This window comes from Echiichthys vipera (genome assembly GCF_963691815.1).
Source record: "Echiichthys vipera genome assembly, chromosome: 8".
Classification (NCBI taxonomy): domain Eukaryota; kingdom Metazoa; phylum Chordata; class Actinopteri; order Perciformes; family Trachinidae; genus Echiichthys; species Echiichthys vipera.
The window spans coordinates 12,796,001-12,813,458 of NC_139833.1; the positions used below are offsets into that span (position 1 = coordinate 12,796,001).

Here is a 17,458-nt window from a genome sequence, read left to right on the forward strand (position 1 = left end):
GCGTGTCCTGTGTGTTTAATGACTCAGAGCTGATTAAAAAGTCCTTCACAACTATCTCCATGTGTCTCCTTCAGCGCCTGAAGGCAGATTTAACACAACTAGCAGGTGGCGTTAACACCCACAGTTCTTCATGCTGCGGGTTCCATTTTGACTTTGGCTGTTTATTGTGATTATCACTTAAAAAGATCAACTATTTTCTCAGTTAAATTATTTATTTTGATCACCAAAACGGTAGAACATTTTTAAAAAGAAAACGCATGTCATACAATGGCATTTTTGGCATTTTGCTTGACTTCAATTATCAAAACTTTTTTTCTGTTAATCGACCGATCGATTGCTTGACAAATCTATTTTGTTCTAATTTTGAAATATGTATATTTAGGCATTTTAGGGTTTACAGTGCATTTTAAATTTCTATCACCTAAAGCAAACATATAACACTAATTCAACTTTGCACTTTAACTTAAACAATAGACATGAAGTAGAATTAATATACTTCTGTAATATACTATAAAGTGTGAATCAACCTCCGGATGTATTGTATCAGCTTGAATTATAAATTCCCTGTATTATTATTTATTTTAAAAGATCAACAGATCATAAAACATAGGCCCTTAACAGAATAAAATGCATTCATTAACGAAAAAACATTTATTTGTAATCATATTATAATTTAAGTGTAGTGCGAACATCTTAACACAGTTTAGTATAATTGAAGGAGAGTTGATTTTATTCCCTTTAGGCCTTCCTTTAAAAATGTCTTAGTGCATCTTATCTAAATTATCTTAAAAACGTAAAAATTTAAAACACATACATCAGATTTAGCCACATCACGGCTAGTGCAAATCTCAAGAGGTGTTGCACCCGTTGTATTAACGTATATATATATATATATATATATATATATATATATATATATATATATATATACAGTATAGTGTGTGTATGTGAAATGGCCCGCTCTTCTATCATCGAAGAGTTACTGTGCATGCGGTCTCGTAAAAACCATCTACCTTCAAACCACTCACGGTACAAAGATGTAAGGTGTTTACTGGCAGACGGCCAAAATTTAAACCCTTCCCCACCTTCAGTTCCCCCACCCCATCAAAAATCCTGTCTCCCTCGTAGCCCACTACCTTGGCCAGTGTGAGGTGGTAGCGCGGGTTGAGCGAGTCCTTGTGGAGCCAGCCCACATTCCTGTAGGCCTCCTGCAAGCCGCTGTTGAGCTGCTGGAGGTGAAGCTGAGGCTGGGGGCCCAGGTACAGCACTCTCCCATTGAAATGCTTCAGCCTCATTGGAAAGGTCAGAGTCACCGGTGGGTTACGATCCAAGTGGGCAAACCGTCGGAGGATCTCCCCAGCAGCGGCAACCTCAGCTGGACCGGGTAAATTCAGGAGGCACATGGTGACATGAAGGCTGGTGGCGGGCTGCCAGTGAGGGGCAGAGGAGGGTAGAAGGGAGGTGATCTCCTCCTGCAGCTGCTGGAAACAGGAGAGGATAGCAGGAGTGTTGGCTCTGAAGGTGATGAAGTGCGTGGGTCGTTTTTTAGGGGGGCGAACACCACGTTTCTCCTCTCTCTGCTTCAGAGGTGTTGACGGACTCTGGCTGATGTTCATGGCTTCGAGATAACTCTGTGCATAACAGAGGAGAGAATCACTGTTAAACAGGAACTGTAACAGCAGCACAAGAACGTATTTCGGGGTGAATTGTGCTGCACCCACCGAAGCATCTTTATTGCCTTCCCAGCTTTCCTGCCATTCTGCCAAATTCTCTTCCTCCCCCTCCTCGTTTACACTTGCTTCCTCTTTTTGGCAAAAGGACATTTGGTCGTCTAAAGCCTTCGGTCTAAATTCAAAACAAATGAGTAAAATTACTCAAGAGGCAGGAAAGTATCTTGCAAGTCACAAAACATACAATTTCCTAAGTGTAAAATGTTACTTCATAGTGACACAGTAGCTGTGGTTCCATTCAATTGTTGAGCCGATTTTAAGAGGAAAAAAGTGAATTTAGCACATCAACCTAGGCACATTTGAGTAAGTTGTATCACATTTAGTTTCCATAAAGCTTTTCTAGTGTGAATCTTCAAAATGCACAAAAATGCGTCTAGTGAAAGGGAAATTTTACAGGTTCTAATCGTGTATCATTGTGTTAATTGCTCAGTTATCTGCTCTTACATACCAAATATATGTACAGTATATATAGTTTTAATATCTAAACCTGAAGCCATATATGTTTAGCTATGAACACTTTTGAGCAATCCACTCAAACTGAGCATTTTCCCGATTGTTTACCAGAGGCTGTAGCAGGTTTGTCGGGACGGAGGCTAAATAAATCCCCAAAGTTCGGCAAAATTTTGGCGAGGGAACCTGGCATGGTCATTGAGCCCATTTGTGTTCATGGGTGGTGATGCCTCCATAGTAGTCATTTCCCTATAGTGAGACATTTTTTGAAACTTGAGGTCAATGTATTAAATGACCTCTTATGACCTCGAGGATAATCACAGTCTACTAGAGACCGAGGACATTCAGAGGATGTGTGGCTTTCCTAGGTAAACTGACAGTGAGAGGGTTTCTGAGCAGCTTCCACAACAAAAGTACTCGCCACCCAAACTCTGAAAAATGCAAATCTTGAAAAAGTCTACAAATGTCCAAAGTTCTTGATACCACTTCTATCACTACTTTTTTTTAATCAATTATTGATTTGTTAAAATGGTTCAATTGTGCAACAAATGTGAGTAACAAATGGTAACAATCCAAAAATTGCTGCAACAAGAGAATGGCCATCATCCACTTTACCATTTCTATGAATCAATTAATTGATAAATAATCCTGTTTTATTTCTGATTTATGACTAGAACAACTTGACACATGCTTGGCTGCGTCTCACACTGATTTCCAGGTTGCTGATAATGTTTGCCACTTCTATGTGGCATCTGCTATTGACCTTTTATCTACCCCTGAACATTGCTGTCCCCCATCCACACCCCTAAAATGTCAGAAAATTGTGAAAAATGCATTGGAAAGTTGGCATTTTGCATTGAACAAACTGAGTAGAGAATGTGTAGACAGTTAAATGCTATTTTGTTGTGTACAGGAGTTGTTATTTGTTCTAAGTAAACTTTACAGGATGAACATGAACTCCAGACCTCGTTGCAGCCTCCGCCATAGCACATGCTCCTTGATCCTGTTGTTCCTGTGAATTTTGTTCTCGGCACTTCGGAGCTGGCTGTGCTGATTCAGGCGTGTGAGCAGTCATTTCTCTCTGCTTCTCTTCCTCCAGATGTGTGCTCTCAGGATAAGTACACTCCTCTGTTTCACTCTCTCTCTGCCCACTGACAGCAGGAGTCTGCTCTTCTGTTGTTTCAGGTCCGTCTTGCTGTTGCTCCTGTTCTTCTGTGTAAATTTCTTGTGAAACAAACGGTTAGATTTGGTTAGATTGTACAGGCTTTAGTGCATTTTTTGTATGTCACATAATATTTAGTTGTTTGTAAGGTGGTTTAGCAATAACTGGTCCACTCTCACCCTTTACTTCCTCCTCCCCTCCAAAGGGGGGAGCCAGAGATTGACCGGTGGAGCCAAACACCCTGTCAGTCCTGCTGTGGCGGTCCCAGACGCGGTGCCCTCTGTAGGTGAAGTACTGGATCCTGTGTTTTGGCAGGGCAAGCTCAGCAGAGTAATCACAGTCACAGGGGTTGATGTCCCAGTTGAAGTCATTGAAGGGACGCTCCAGCACACCAAGGAAGCGATCCACATACCCCACTACAAATTCTGATCCATCCACCGATGAGTCCCACACAATCCGAGAGATAACGTCATCTGCTGTGCGCATGCGGGGCTTTTTGTTCACTTCTGTGGGAGAGTCAGATATAAATGAAAGTGTTAAAACACATGAATGTGCAGGAAAAAGTGGCCTTTTATTATCAGATGACATGTGGAGTGACCTTTTGCCTCGTATTCTGGCTTTGTTGCTTTGTTCTTTTTCTTCTTATGTTTTTCCATTTTTTCTTCATCCTGTTTGTCATCCTGGTCAGGAGAGACAGCCCCTGAATCATCTAGTGATGGGTTACTAAGACAAGAGAGCAACAGCAGTGGAAAAAAAACATCAGCATATACAAGTGAAACATGACAGATGGAAAAAAAAAAAAAAAGCTCTTAGTCTTAATTCTATTTGGCACAGATTAACCTTCATGTAGCATACTGAACTTTGAACAGCACACATATTTAGCCAGAGTTAAGTCATCAGTGTGTGTCTGGTGTGCAACAACAAACACACACAATAATGTCGATAAAGAACAGGTTCACATTTTTCAAGTCTGTTTTGAAACAATACTCACACGCCCACATGTAAAATATAATAGATATTAGTGGCTGAAATTGTTGCAGAAGTCATTTTGACGGAGAATTAACCCTAACCCTTACATTCAGGCAGACATATATTTAAAGCTAACCGCCTTAGTGCTAGGAAAATTTGCGAACCCATTTAGTGTTACTAAAAATGTATTGACATGAATCTAATTATACATTTTTTTAAAAAGTCATCCTTTATCCTGCTGGTGAGTTTGCTGAACAAGGTAAAGCGATCAGACCTGTGAGACGAACGACATCGGTCTCCAAAACGACACTTTCCCATCAGGAAAAACTGGCACACGTTGACTCCGGTCTCATCCTGTTCTGCTGACTCTGTCAATGATAGAGAGAAAAGAAGCAGAATAGATGTGAAATTAAACTGTAATGACAGTTAGCAACCTCTCGATATGGACTATATATTTAAATTACATTAAAAACAAAGCAACGGCAAACTAGATAAGCAGATTTTGCCCAAAGTAACCCCATGTAGCACCAGCAGCCTAGTCTTTGTGCAGGTGATTAAAGGTTTTGAAGAAGAAGAAGAAGAATTCCTTTATTTATCCCGCAAGGGGAAATTCAATTTTTTCACTCTGTTATTATTATTCAGGTTACACATACAGGCCCGAAATACACACATATATATATATACACGCAATTAATGGAGAGATGTCAGAGCGAGGGGCTGCCAATTAATCAGCGCCCCAAGCATTTGGGGTTTCGGTGCCTTGCTCAACAGCACCTTGGCAGTGCCCAGGAGATGAACTGGCACCTCTCCAGTCACTAGTCCACACTCCATTCATGGTCCACACAGGGACTCGAACCGGCGACCCTACGGTTCCCAGCCTAGTCACCTATGTTGAGGGTCTCTCTCAGGTACAGAGTTCATGAGGTAGAACAAACACAAACATGACTACCAAATCTTTTCTCAACTGCCCGGGAGACCAAACTGAACCTCAGTTGAACCTGAAATCCAGAGAGGATACACAGGTACACAGGAAAGTACACCCTGCCAGTTCATAGTTGTTTTCACTAACACTGAAAATACCTTTAATAGCAGGATGTTCTCAGATTAGAGTGTTGACTGGTTACATAAGCCAGCAGGCTGGATAAAAGAAAATATTAGAAATCAGTATTATGTGGAGGAAATTAAGTTATCTGCATGTGTTTTCATTACATGGTTGAGTTGTGTCCTGTACATGAGCTTGCCAGTTAAATGTACAGACGTCAGGAAATATATATCACCTGCCCTCAATTTTTAAACTAGATTCAAATCCTTATCTCAAGCAGATCTGACGTTACAATTAAAGAATAAATAAGTGATTAATCCCCAAGAGGAAAACGGGGTCCATAACACTACATTTCCTGTCCAATGCACTTCCAAAGAGTGTAACTCATGTAACAGGTGGCAATGACTGGCCCCAGACGACTCCAATGTCAGCCAAGTAGTGGGGATGCGACTGCCTGTGAACGCAAACACATACCACACACCCTGTAACTCTATTTCCAGAGAGCAGGACTGGATGTGACTCACGCCTGAAATCCTTTAATTATCAGCTAAAATATCTCCCCTCCCACTGAAATGGCACTGGCTGGCACAGATTGCCTGGGTCATGGGAGAACATATGCAAACTTTAAGCAATCTTTTAACTGTTTCCAGACATAAGATCTCAGTAACTGAGACTGGAAGTTATTGGGTAAGATAATAATGAAGACATTCTGTATTCCTTGGGAAGTTTTGTCTGGATTTAAGCCCAGTGATACTAGTAAGTGAGAAAAAAAAAACTGATATTTAATCTTGGTCTCATAGTGGACTTGGAGGCCAGAGCCAATACTTACGGCTCTTGACTCACTTCCTGATCCCCTGACACATTTCCAGCCGGGCCGCCCGGCATGAAATCAAAACGTTGGCTTCATTACAGATGTTCAGAATCTCATTCAGCTCTGCCTTTTACGGTAGGGGCTCAAGCCACATGATATCACAACTAAGAGAACTACTTACCAGGAATCAAATTATTCACTGTAACACAGAAGTGTATCACACACTGAGAACTTGTGTAGATTACTTGGTGAAGAGTCAGACTGATTTCCGTAATGTGAGTTAATAAACAGTCTCTTCAAAGTGTGATACGTGGACTTACCTATAGCTGTAAAATGCCTCACAAATGATATTAACCAAATCCTGATCACAGTGTGGTACATTAACGTAATCACCTGCACATACAGTATACACGTTTTATATTATATTTTATATTCTATATTAATATCTTTTAAATTCTTCTTCTTATATACCGTCCAACCTAATTTCTGAGTGTAACTTTTAAATTCTGTGTATTATTTGTGTTTTCATGTATATTCTGTTTTCTATGTTTATTCTGTGTTTTTCTGTGTATATTCTGTGTTTTTCTTTGTGTATTCTGTGTTTTCCAAGTGTATTCTGTGTTTTTCTTTGTGTATTCTGTGTTTTCCAAGTGTATTCTGTGTTTTTCTTTGTGTATTCTGTGTTTTCCAGGTGTATTCGGTGTTTTTCTTTGGGTATTCTGTGTTTTCCAGGTGTATTCGGTGTTTTCTGTGTGTATTCTGTGTTTTTCTTTGGGTATTCTGTGTTTTTCTATGTATATTCCGTGTTTTTCTTTGGGTATTCTGTGTTTTCCAGGTGTATTCAGTTTTTTCTGTGTGTATTCTGTGTTTTTCTTTGGGTATTCTGTGTTTCAATTTGGGTATTCTGTGTTTTTCTTTGGGTATTCAGTTTTTTTCTATGTATATTCTGTGTTTTTCTTTGGGTATTCTGTGTTTTTCTATGTATATTCTGTGTTTTTCTATATATATTCTGTGTTTTTCTTTGGGTATTCTGTGTTTTTCTATGTATATTCTGTGTTTTTCTATGTATATTCTATGTTTTTCTTGGGGTATTCAGTTTTTTTCTATGTATATTCTGTGTTTTTCCATGTGTAATCTGTATTTTCCTATGTATATCATTTTTTTCTATGTGTATTCTGTGTTTTTATATGAGTATATCTCCACTAAACACAAAATCACGTCAAATTCCCGATATGCAATCTGATTACATACTACTCAAATTTATTCTGATTGTGAAATGAAGTTATAAGCCTTCTAAGAACCATGTAATAAATAATAGTTACTGTGTATCAGGGGGATTTACCTGCTGTGGTTTTTAGGGTGTCTTTTCCACAGTGAGGGTCAGCGCAGACCCCTGCAGCTGGACGGGGTGTGTCTGTCAGGGGGGTCCCCTCCTCATCGCTCTGGTCCTCTGGTGGAGCTGAGGGAACTCCTGATCCGTCTGAAGCCATGATGCTCAAATCTGTGATTTAAAAAAGGCAAATGTTACTTCAAACGCGTCCGCTGCGGTGTTTGCTGCTTTACTTTGGTCTGACACGAAAAACTGAAGTGAAAACCGGACACTCCTAAAACTGGAATACTGAACTGTCAACAAACACCCAGCTAATGCGGAAGTGCTTGGTTACCATTAAAAAAACAACTCAAAAAATAACAAATAGCAACTAAATCAAATTATATTTTTTAAATCATAATAACTTTTAGATAATACATAAACAACATGAATTAGTCGTTAAAAAAATCACCTGGAAAATATTTTTGACTTTTCTTTTTAAACTTGTTTGACTTTTCTTACATGTTAAATGTGTTTTAAACAATAACAAAAATTTATTTAAAATGTAAAAACAATAATAACATAAAAAGGAAGTGTAATTTTGACATACTTACTAAACCGAAGGAGCAGCTCGAGTCTGACTTTTATTAACGCACTTTGACCCTGAGTTTGTTGTCGCGCAGGGAATCATGGGTAATGTAGTTTTACGGGTCTTTCGTCGATGAAATGCCTTTGGAGAAACATAATTCAAAGCCTGATATCCGCGAATATATATGTTGTTGGCTGATTTTCGTATCGCTTAAAAAAAGATAGTCGAGGTTTTTAGACTTAACGGTTAAAAAAAGGGGGGGAAGCACGCGCTGGCTGAAACATGCGTCACTTGTACTCGAGCGCGTGACTCTGCGTCATGTGACAGGATCTGTTGTTGCACGCTAGCAGCTGCTGCACAGGAGGGAAACAACAGAGCAAGGAAAAGTGTAGAAAACTTAGAGACTGAGAGTCATGTGTATCTGCAAAACGGACTGAACCAATGACTTGGCTTCTTTTAAATCACTCTTTTAATATGCTGCTTTTTACATAAATGCTTTTTTTGTGGACGGAGCGACCAATGAATGTCCTTTTGTGAAGCAGCATTGAGCACCAGTCATTTGTTGAACTTGAATCTGTGCTGAAGGTAAGACTATCTGACATCACGTGCTGTAATTACCATGTCTTAACCCTCTTGTGACCTGGTGCTGTCATGTTATTGTTATTGTTGTTGTATTGTTATGAACTTACATGAAACTCAAAACATATTCAGCACAAATAAACATTTGGAAAACTTAATCTCCCTTTCCCAGATGAATGCTCTGGTTGCTCTCTGTCACTTCTGTGAGCTCCATGGACCTCGGACGTTGTTTTGCACCGAGGCCCTGCACCCTCCATCCCCATCCCCTTCATCCCAGATGGGTGCCCCGGTGCCTGGGGACAGGGACCGAGATGGTGACCGGGAGGGTGAAGGGCTGACCATGAGGGCCAACAGCTCGGCCACACAGAGAGGAGAAATGTGTGAGGTAAAGACTCCATTTGAACCAAGCCCTCCCCCTGTCTTCTACATTATAGCGCTCCAGCTGTAACTGTGGTATGCAGATGAGCCTGTAGTCCTGTCATCTATCTCAAAGTGCTAATTGTCCTCTTCTCCTTGCCTCATAGGGATGTCGATCTCTTCCTGCATCTCACCCGGGCTTCGTGAGCATCGATGATGAGACAGGTATACGTTTCCTGAGCCACCAGCATCCCAGACAGTCACAGCTGTTCAGCGTGGTCCGTCAGGCGTGCGTACGCAGCCTCAGCTGTGAGGTAAACAGCGACGTACGTCTGCATGCATATGTGTGTGTGAGTCACACATCTCATACACACAATAAACTTCTGTCGCCCCGTATATTTCTACTTAATTTCTCTCCGTTTCATCAGGTGTGTCCCGGCCGTGAAGGACCCATTTTCTTCGGAGATGAGCAACACGGTTTTGTGTTCTCGCACACCTTCTTTATCAAAGACAGCCTGGCCAGGGGCTTCCAGCGCTGGTACAGTATTGTCATGGTAGCAATGGACAGGATCTACCTGATCAACTCCTGGCCTTTCCTGTTACGCCACCTTAAACTCACTATACAGAGCCTGCAAAGCACAGCCCTCAAGGTAGGGTGCACAACATGTACACAACATGCATTTATACAATTCAATTCAATTCAATTTTATTTATAGTGCCAAATCATAACAAAAGTCTCAGGACACAGTTTACTCAAATAGAAATATTAATTAGGTGCTCTTATAGATACGTGCCTGAAGAGTAATCTTACCTATATACTGCTGTAATAACGCTAATATATTCACGTTTCAGAAAAATAGAAAAAGTAAATCAAGTTGCAGATTACGAGTATGTGTTTAAGCTCTTTGTGAGTGTGAATGTGTGCATAGTGAGGCAGCAATCCGAGGGATATCTTCACCAAAAAACACAGATGTAGAAAAAACAAAACATGCATGAGATCCTTGATTCAACACATGACAAACTGTTCTTTCCACCAGGTGTTTGACAATGAACAAGGAGTTTGTCCCCAGAGAGCCGTGAGGATGAACAGTGTCTTCTCGCCTGCAGTTTTCCCACACCAAAGGAGTGGCAACGCAGCCCGATCACTGACCTCTCTTACCCAGCATCCCAACCTCTGGGCCAGCCTGCACTCCTCCTTCAGCTGGTGAGTCGATGTCGGCCCCACTGTCACAAACGAGCCGTTGTCTGTTAATGCCTCACCTCGACACGTGGATTTGTGTTTTCACATTGTCTCCAGGCTGCTGAAGGCATGTGGTTGTCGTCTGACAGAGAAGCTGCTGGAGGGAGCCCCCACTGAGGACACACTGGTGCTCATAGAGAAACAAACAGGTAGTCACATTAAAGTTGTACTCCATAAGATTTGAGATACTCTGTTTCTAGCGGCCTCTGTGGCGGTAAGGGGTAACTGTTCATTCAGATCCCTCCATCTTGTCACGTTTGTGGTCGTTATGCGTATTGACTTTTTCATTTTTTTGTAAACTTAATTGACACACATTCACCTCTCCAGTTCAGGTCCGTCCTCCATATGTGTCCCTCTTAAATCCATACACACACATGTTCCTATTACACTTCTGCCCTTACTACAAGCCTGACTCAGAAGTTCCAGATTTACGATTACAAGTTAACGCAGCATAACCATTAGTGACAAGCTTGACCATATTCGCCAGCAGACCAACCGCTGTCAGCAGTGTCACTAACATGGCGGCGCATTTGTAGGTCTATCTAGGGAGGGAGTGACGCCACAGGCACATATATTATAAAACTCTAACTCTAAATTATAACTTTAATAAAACGGGATGATTTTTAACTAAACTTTTGTTTTTACTCATCTAACATCTGTTCAAACCTGTGACTTTGTTCAAAGCTGAAGATGAAAAATGATCCAGTGAGACTTAAAAAAATAGCTTGTGGCGTGCGTGCGTGTAATTCCAGGTGTTATTTATGTCTGGTAAGCAAAACCTTATGTTGGAACGCATGACATTAAATAAAGGCAATTATATAATATATATTTTATTGTCCAGTGATATGAAACATATAAGAAAAAGGAAGATAATTTACTTTAGCAGAGTGTTCAACATGTCAAGATTTGGCCTCTTGTTGCTGGAAGATGATATCAGCAGATGTCATGTGTTTGCACAATGTGCCATGGTTTTATCATCAGTCTGAGAAGTCTCCTCTGAAAGTGTGATTCACCGGGTCAGTCAGTGCGGAGACAGAGTGGTTCACTGAGCCATTGTACTCAAATACACTTCTTTTCCAGAAAGTGTTTACACCATTATTAGTCAAGATTTAGAAAGTGATTAAAAGATTTGCAGCGATATTTCCGTGTCCAGTGCGGCTCTTAGGTTGTGGAATTTTAATACCCTGTTCCCTTTCAGTACATAAACTTCATATCTGTGATTAATAAATACACATGAAATACAACTCGAGAAAATGAGTACATCATCAATATTAAGCATTGTCAAAGCAGTACAGATAAGTTTTGTTTCATGTTTACGCTCAGTCATTCTGATACTGCAGGGGCAGCTGTTTCAACTTGTGCTAGCTCGGAAATGCTGTATTGGAAATTGAAGTTAGTCATAGATTAGAGGTGAGATTACAGGCAGAGATGTACAGTGCTAATTTTAGCTTGGAAATAGCATCATGTGCATATTACACTCTATATATGGAGTTGGGTATATAGCCAACCCCCTGTAAAACATTTCCTGTGGAGTTTCCCCTACATCGGTGGTTGGCTTGAAACTTTTGACCATCGCTATTTCTGTTTTTATTTCATTCTCTGTTTCCAAAAGAGCAAGAGGAGGAAATGAGCTGCTGGGAGGGAGCAGAAGGAGGCGGCTCTACGTCACAGCAGCACCAATCAGAGCAGGAACTGGGCCTGCACTTTCTGTGTGATGATGAAAAGTTGAATGAATTACCAGGCCCAAAATTTAGGTCTCTGAGGCATTTAAGACAGGTAAACTTGGGTACTTTTTCATCTTGTCATTTTGTTGTGCAGAAAAAAGAAAACGAAAGGAGATATACAACTCTACTGTATTGTTTTCTTTACCTTTGACCAAAACTAACACAGCTTTTGCCAGAATTTGTAGTTTTATGGCATTAAATACATACATTTTAGTAACTATTATTCACATTTTTACATTATTTCTGAGCTGTTGTTCATGGCAGTCTGCTTTGTCCTGCAGGTCATCGGGGCTGCTGAGTTTCGTCAGCTAGTGTGGCACGTGCTCATGGGAAATCAGGTCATATGGAGAGGTGCAGACCCTGGGCTTATCCAGTCGGCTTTTACGGTGCTCAAGGTAGTTTACTCTACTGCTACATCGCTTTCTGCTTCTTTAGGAAAGACACTGTTTTTATGATGTGAGAAAATATCAGTTAGGGCAAGTGATGAGTTGAGCCACTGTAGAAGTTAAAAGTCCCTTAAAATAAAAAGTGAGATTTCCATGTGGTGTTATTTAAATCCTGGGAAAGTATCAAAACGCTCAGTCCACAGAGAAACGCACACAGTCCGCTTAAACTGTGCCTTTAAACAAGCCGTCAGGACTTCTTTACGGTTTTCACGGTTCTGTTACAGCCATTCCCCAGCTGCAATGACGCTGCAGAGAGCGCAGATGCAGAAGACTCAGAAACGTTGACCAATCAGAGCAGACTGGGCTTCAGGAGGGGCTCTTAAAGAAACCGGCGCTGAAACAGAGTGTTTCAGACAGAGGCTGTATACATGTATATTCAAACAGACAGTATGAGAAAAATAATGTGTTTTTTGAACATTAAACCATGAAAACATGTTTAAATACGAAGGACGAACCTGAAAATGAGCAGAATATGGGTCCTATAAATGCAGTGTAGTATAACGAAATTGAAACATGTTTAATTCTGTTAAGGTTGAAAAGTACTTTAATCTAGTATCTTTAATCTACTTATTAATACTTTCTTACATAACCATATTTTATGTGATATAAATTAATTGTATTGGATTCGATTTCAGTCATTCTCCCACAAAGATATTTTTGAGCATTCAGTTTTATTTTTGACTAATTTCCAATTTTGCCTGAAGACATTTTATTATTAAGCCACCATAACACGCCCTGAAATCATCTTTGCCTGTACATGTTTCCCTGATCTTTCTACAAACTGTGTGCCAGATACACAAACGAGACAGAGCATGTAACTGTTTTCATTAGACGATTATTGTTCCTTTTCACCGTGGAAAGATATTTCAGTGTAAATACTTTTCTGTGATCATTTTGAAATTGTTTTTTATGTTCTTTTTTGCCTTATGCAACTTCCCAGGTCTTTTTCACAGCGGACATCTTGGTGTTACTAAGAGCATAAATGTGATCAGTCATCATTGATTATATAAATTACACCTGTGCTCGTCCTGATGTGACATGTCTAAATCTGCCATAATGAGTGAGAGGGTGAGCAGAGCCATTAACATGCTTATTTAGCAAACCACATTTCTAATCTGCTTCTCTGTCCTGTATCCCTTCAGTCTTTGCTCCCAGTAGGCTGTGTGCGTTCTGTGCCGTACAGTGCTCAGTATGAGGAGGCCTACAAATGCAACTTCCTGGGTCTCAGCCCAGATGTGTCTATTCCAACACACGTCATCTCCTCAGGTAGAATAATCTCTGCAGACTTGCACTGTGAATATATTGCTGTGAAACCTCAAACAGACCTGCTGTTACAAGTTGTAGGTTTGTACTTGGGGGTCATCTTGTGTTGATTTTTATATTTATTTGTTTGCTCTGTAGAGTTTTCAGTGCTGGTGGATGTCAGTTCAGAGAGAAGCTATCAGATCACAGCAGTGGTTGAAGACGACCTCTCCTCACTTTATCAGTTCACCATCACCAGTTCCAACACACAGACCACAGACAGGGGTGAGCATGCATATCTCAAGTCATAAATAGTCACTATGTGTTTGACTTGATGGTCTGATATTGTAAAAAAAAAGTATAAAAAGTATACATTTTATATAAATATACATATTTTTATTGTAAAGCAGGTCGAGATGCTATAAAAAAAACTGTGAAAGTATCAAAACGCTCAATCCACAGAGAAATGCACACAGCCTGTATTGTTTTTGTTGTTTTTTTTACATTAAAGCGTGTAAACATGTTGTAGTAGAAAGCCTAAATACAAGTATGAACCTAAAAAGGAGCAAAAATATGTCTCCTTTAAACTAATTCATTTTGATTAACCACAGAAAATATTTTTATAATGTTTGATCATCACTTGGATCTGAATCTGCATTAAAATATACAGTGTTCTGTTATGTGGGACAGATTTCTGTTTACGTAGGAGCAGAAGTTAATCTGTAAATGTTCAGACATGTCCTGTCCCAGGATCTGGGTCCACATCAAAAACAGATTTGTTTCTTGGCCCACAGCCGTTCTTTTCACAGGTTTTCATTCAAAACTCTTTTGTCAACAAGGTTTTGAGATAACACGGGGCGTCTTGGTAACCGAGTAGTTTCAGAGCATAACATTCTGGCTTCAGCTGCTGCCTTGAGACCTTTATTGCAGGTCATGCTGTACCCCTCTCTAGCTCCGCTAAGCTTTCTGCACTGTCTTCTGTCAAACAAAGGTGAAAATGCGAAAAACAACTTTCTCACTTTCTGGTGTGTAGACAGTGGCCCTACAGTGCTCTTCAGTCTCCTACTAGTTGTGAAATCTGAGGCACTCAAGAGGGAAATATTTTAAAAAGCCTTTAAATATCTTATGGCTATTTAGTCATAAAAACATGCCTACGCATTTAAGACATTAAGGCCTTCATTATAGCAAGTGAGGCTGAAATGCGTAGGCGCGTTTTTATGACTAAATAGCCATGAAATATTAAAGGCTCCTTGTTATAGGTGTTTCAGTTGGTAGGAAACACGTGAAGGCCAACTGAGGCCAACAAAGATTGCTTTTTAGAGCATTTAAAACATTTTTTATTAGAGCTGCTGAAGAGTGACAGGGTAGGGGGGAGAGGGAGGGGACGACACGCCGCAGGGGGCCGCAGGTTGGAAACCGATCCCGGGCCACCACAAAGGTCCAAGGCCTCCTCAGAGAACGGCAACTTTAAAAAAAAAAGGTTGAACTTAGAAATAAAGAATCATATGAGTAACTCAAACAATCTTTGTCCCCTTCTTCCAGGTCCTACGTTACTGAACAAGCTCGAGGTGGCTCTGTCGAACGAGAACTTGTCTGTGGACGTCGTCTCTCACTGCCTGCTGTGTCTGAAGGAGGAGTGGATGAAGTGAGCAAAAATTAAAAAAAATCTATTCACTCGTACTGAAGACGACCTAAGTATGACTCTCAAAGCCGATTCTCTCTCTTTCAGTAAAGTCAAAGTGCTGTTCAAGTTCTCCAAAGTGGACGGGCGAGGGAGGGAGGACACCCAGAAGGTTCTGGCGCTCCTTGGCGCCACAGGGACGGGCGAGGAGGACAACGTCAGGCTACTCAAATTCTGGATGACTGGACTCAGCAAAACCTATAAGAGTCATTTAATGACGGCCGTCCGAGGAGGAGAGAGGAGCCCCAGCCAGTGACAAAGAGAAGGAGGAGGAGGAGGTAGAGGGGGTGAAATAAAGGGAGCTGAAAAGAGGGGGAAATACTATTTAAGGGAAAGTGAAATCAAGAATCCTTTCATCCTCGGTATTGTGAACTGTTTGGGACTTGTAGGGGAAATGAAAGAGGAATGTGAATGGATGACAGACATGCTTTAGCTCTTCATCATTGTTTTTTTTTTTTATTAATGAAAAATCTACTGTTTCTAACCCTGATTTATTATCCTGTACAGATTAACACATTTGGTCAGTTTGGATAATGTACGAGGGCTTTTGTTGGTCAAAGGGAATTATTGTAGAAGAGCTCTTCGTACTCATATGTGACGTTTAACTTATTACAAACAAACTTTGCACTTTGTCTAATCTTTTTCTGATGTTTTAAAAGTAAAAATAAGAAAAATCATTATGAACGATCACTCAATCCTTTTTTTTAAATTCTACAATTGGCTCCATCTGGTGGTGAACGGGGAGAATAAGGAAGGAGTGAGTTGGACGAGAAAGAGCAGCGTTTCTCGCCAGCTCCCACTCACTTGTTTGAGTGGATGTCAGCCAGCGAGCCTCAAGTGGTGTAAGACAACACTTCTAAGGTTTTCTGGTGTCCTAAAATGTACAACGTGGTTGCATAACAAGGCCTCCAGTACAGCCGACCACATCAGCAGGATTTTGGCTTCTTAATGAGCCAGTCGCACACAATGATCCACTAAAAAGCTGAGTTTTTTTTTTTCTTTTCATACCAGGGTTATTTGAGCCTGTTGCTTTGCTGAATCTTGCAGACTTCAGTCAATAAAATTCAGCAACATACGGCTTTGTTTAAATGCTTTTATGCTACCTATGTAGTGATTGTGTTAAAAAAAAGGTAAATAGGTAGTTGAAAATAATGTGAATTTGTAAATATTATTGACTCTACCTTTCTTTATAATATGGATCTACTTTGCTATTGTGTCCTAATAGTTAACCTTTTTTTGTTATGCTTTTCTCTGACTAGCACTAATCTCGATTTCATTTTGCAGGCTTCACTAAAAGAAGCACAAACATAATTTTCAGCCACTCCTCAAATTAGTTACATATTCACCTCACTCAATATGCAAGCAATGTATGAAACAGGAAGACGGCGCAACGGCTGGCTCTTTTTACGCGTCATTAAACACACAGTATATGTGAAGAGGTTTTGAGTTGATGATGCCTCTGGGAGCGTTAATGCTTTGCTTGTGGTGAAGTCGCTGCTCTCCGGTTTCCTTTTCCCGTCAACAGAGATGGGACTTTGGGAAACTGTCTTGCTTCTTTTGGCTTGTGTTCAAAAAAAGGACAAGTCCTCTTTGACAAGAAGAAGAAAAAACAACTTTGTACCTCCTTCCTTTTCATTTGTAATTAACTCCTCTCCTCCTGACATCTAACAAGACACCAAAATAACATTCACACAACCAGAGGGGACAGTCAGAACAACACTTTACGGACAAGGCGATGACAGCTGTGCACGATATTAGACGTCACAATCACACCTGCCGCCCCTGTGGAACCGATTTAAACAGAAATGACTGCAGAACGCTGTCACACATGGAATGACTTGCAAGTTCTGGCGACGTAGTGTTGCAATCCTGTTTTTCGAAGGAATGTGATTCCTGAGTTATATAAAAAAAAAGGGAAAAAAAGCAGATCATGATGATTAAACAGGATAATATTGTGCACTGACTCTTGAGGGATAAGACCAGAGGATCCACAGGCACAGAGGTGTGGGGGAGAGTCCAAATGAAAAACATACGCTCCAACTGCATGACTAAGCCTCTTCGGGCCTGGTTTGGAAGGGGGAGGATGGGGGTAAGAGGGTGGGTGTCGGGGAATGGGGGGAGGGGGCC

At 40.6% G+C, this 17,458-nt stretch overlaps 2 protein-coding genes across 5 annotated transcripts; one reads left to right on the forward strand and one right to left on the reverse strand.

The window, feature by feature from the left end:
- Nucleotides 1-906: 906 nt before the first annotated feature.
- leng9 (leukocyte receptor cluster (LRC) member 9) lies at nucleotides 907-7,726 on the reverse strand. The gene is made up of 7 exons (XM_083918300.1): nucleotides 7,507-7,726; nucleotides 4,586-4,679; nucleotides 3,941-4,065; nucleotides 3,522-3,848; nucleotides 3,146-3,404; nucleotides 1,722-1,845; nucleotides 907-1,631 (listed from the first exon to the last, which is right to left on the reverse strand). The coding sequence occupies exons 1-7, from the start codon at nucleotides 7,652-7,654 to the stop codon at nucleotides 969-971; spliced, it is 1,740 nt and encodes a 579-aa protein (XP_083774426.1). The 5' UTR covers nucleotides 7,655-7,726; the 3' UTR covers nucleotides 907-968.
- A 694-nt stretch (nucleotides 7,727-8,420) lies between these two features.
- On the forward strand, nucleotides 8,421-16,008 carry flcn (folliculin). 4 transcript variants are annotated; one of them, XM_083919173.1, is made up of 12 exons: nucleotides 8,421-8,647; nucleotides 8,814-9,026; nucleotides 9,166-9,348; nucleotides 9,427-9,648; nucleotides 10,036-10,202; nucleotides 10,296-10,387; nucleotides 11,851-12,014; nucleotides 12,244-12,357; nucleotides 13,551-13,674; nucleotides 13,810-13,935; nucleotides 15,193-15,295; nucleotides 15,380-16,008. In XM_083919173.1, exons 2-12 carry the CDS (start codon nucleotides 8,814-8,816, stop codon nucleotides 15,585-15,587), a joined length of 1,716 nt encoding a protein of 571 aa, XP_083775299.1. In that variant the 5' UTR covers nucleotides 8,421-8,647; the 3' UTR covers nucleotides 15,588-16,008. The 4 variants fall into 4 exon arrangements, with proteins under 4 accessions (XP_083775299.1, XP_083775300.1, XP_083775301.1 ...); XM_083919174.1 differs by having other exon boundaries at nucleotides 9,166-9,324; XM_083919175.1 differs by having other exon boundaries at nucleotides 9,166-9,312.
- The last annotated feature ends 1,450 nt before the right edge of the window (nucleotides 16,009-17,458 follow it).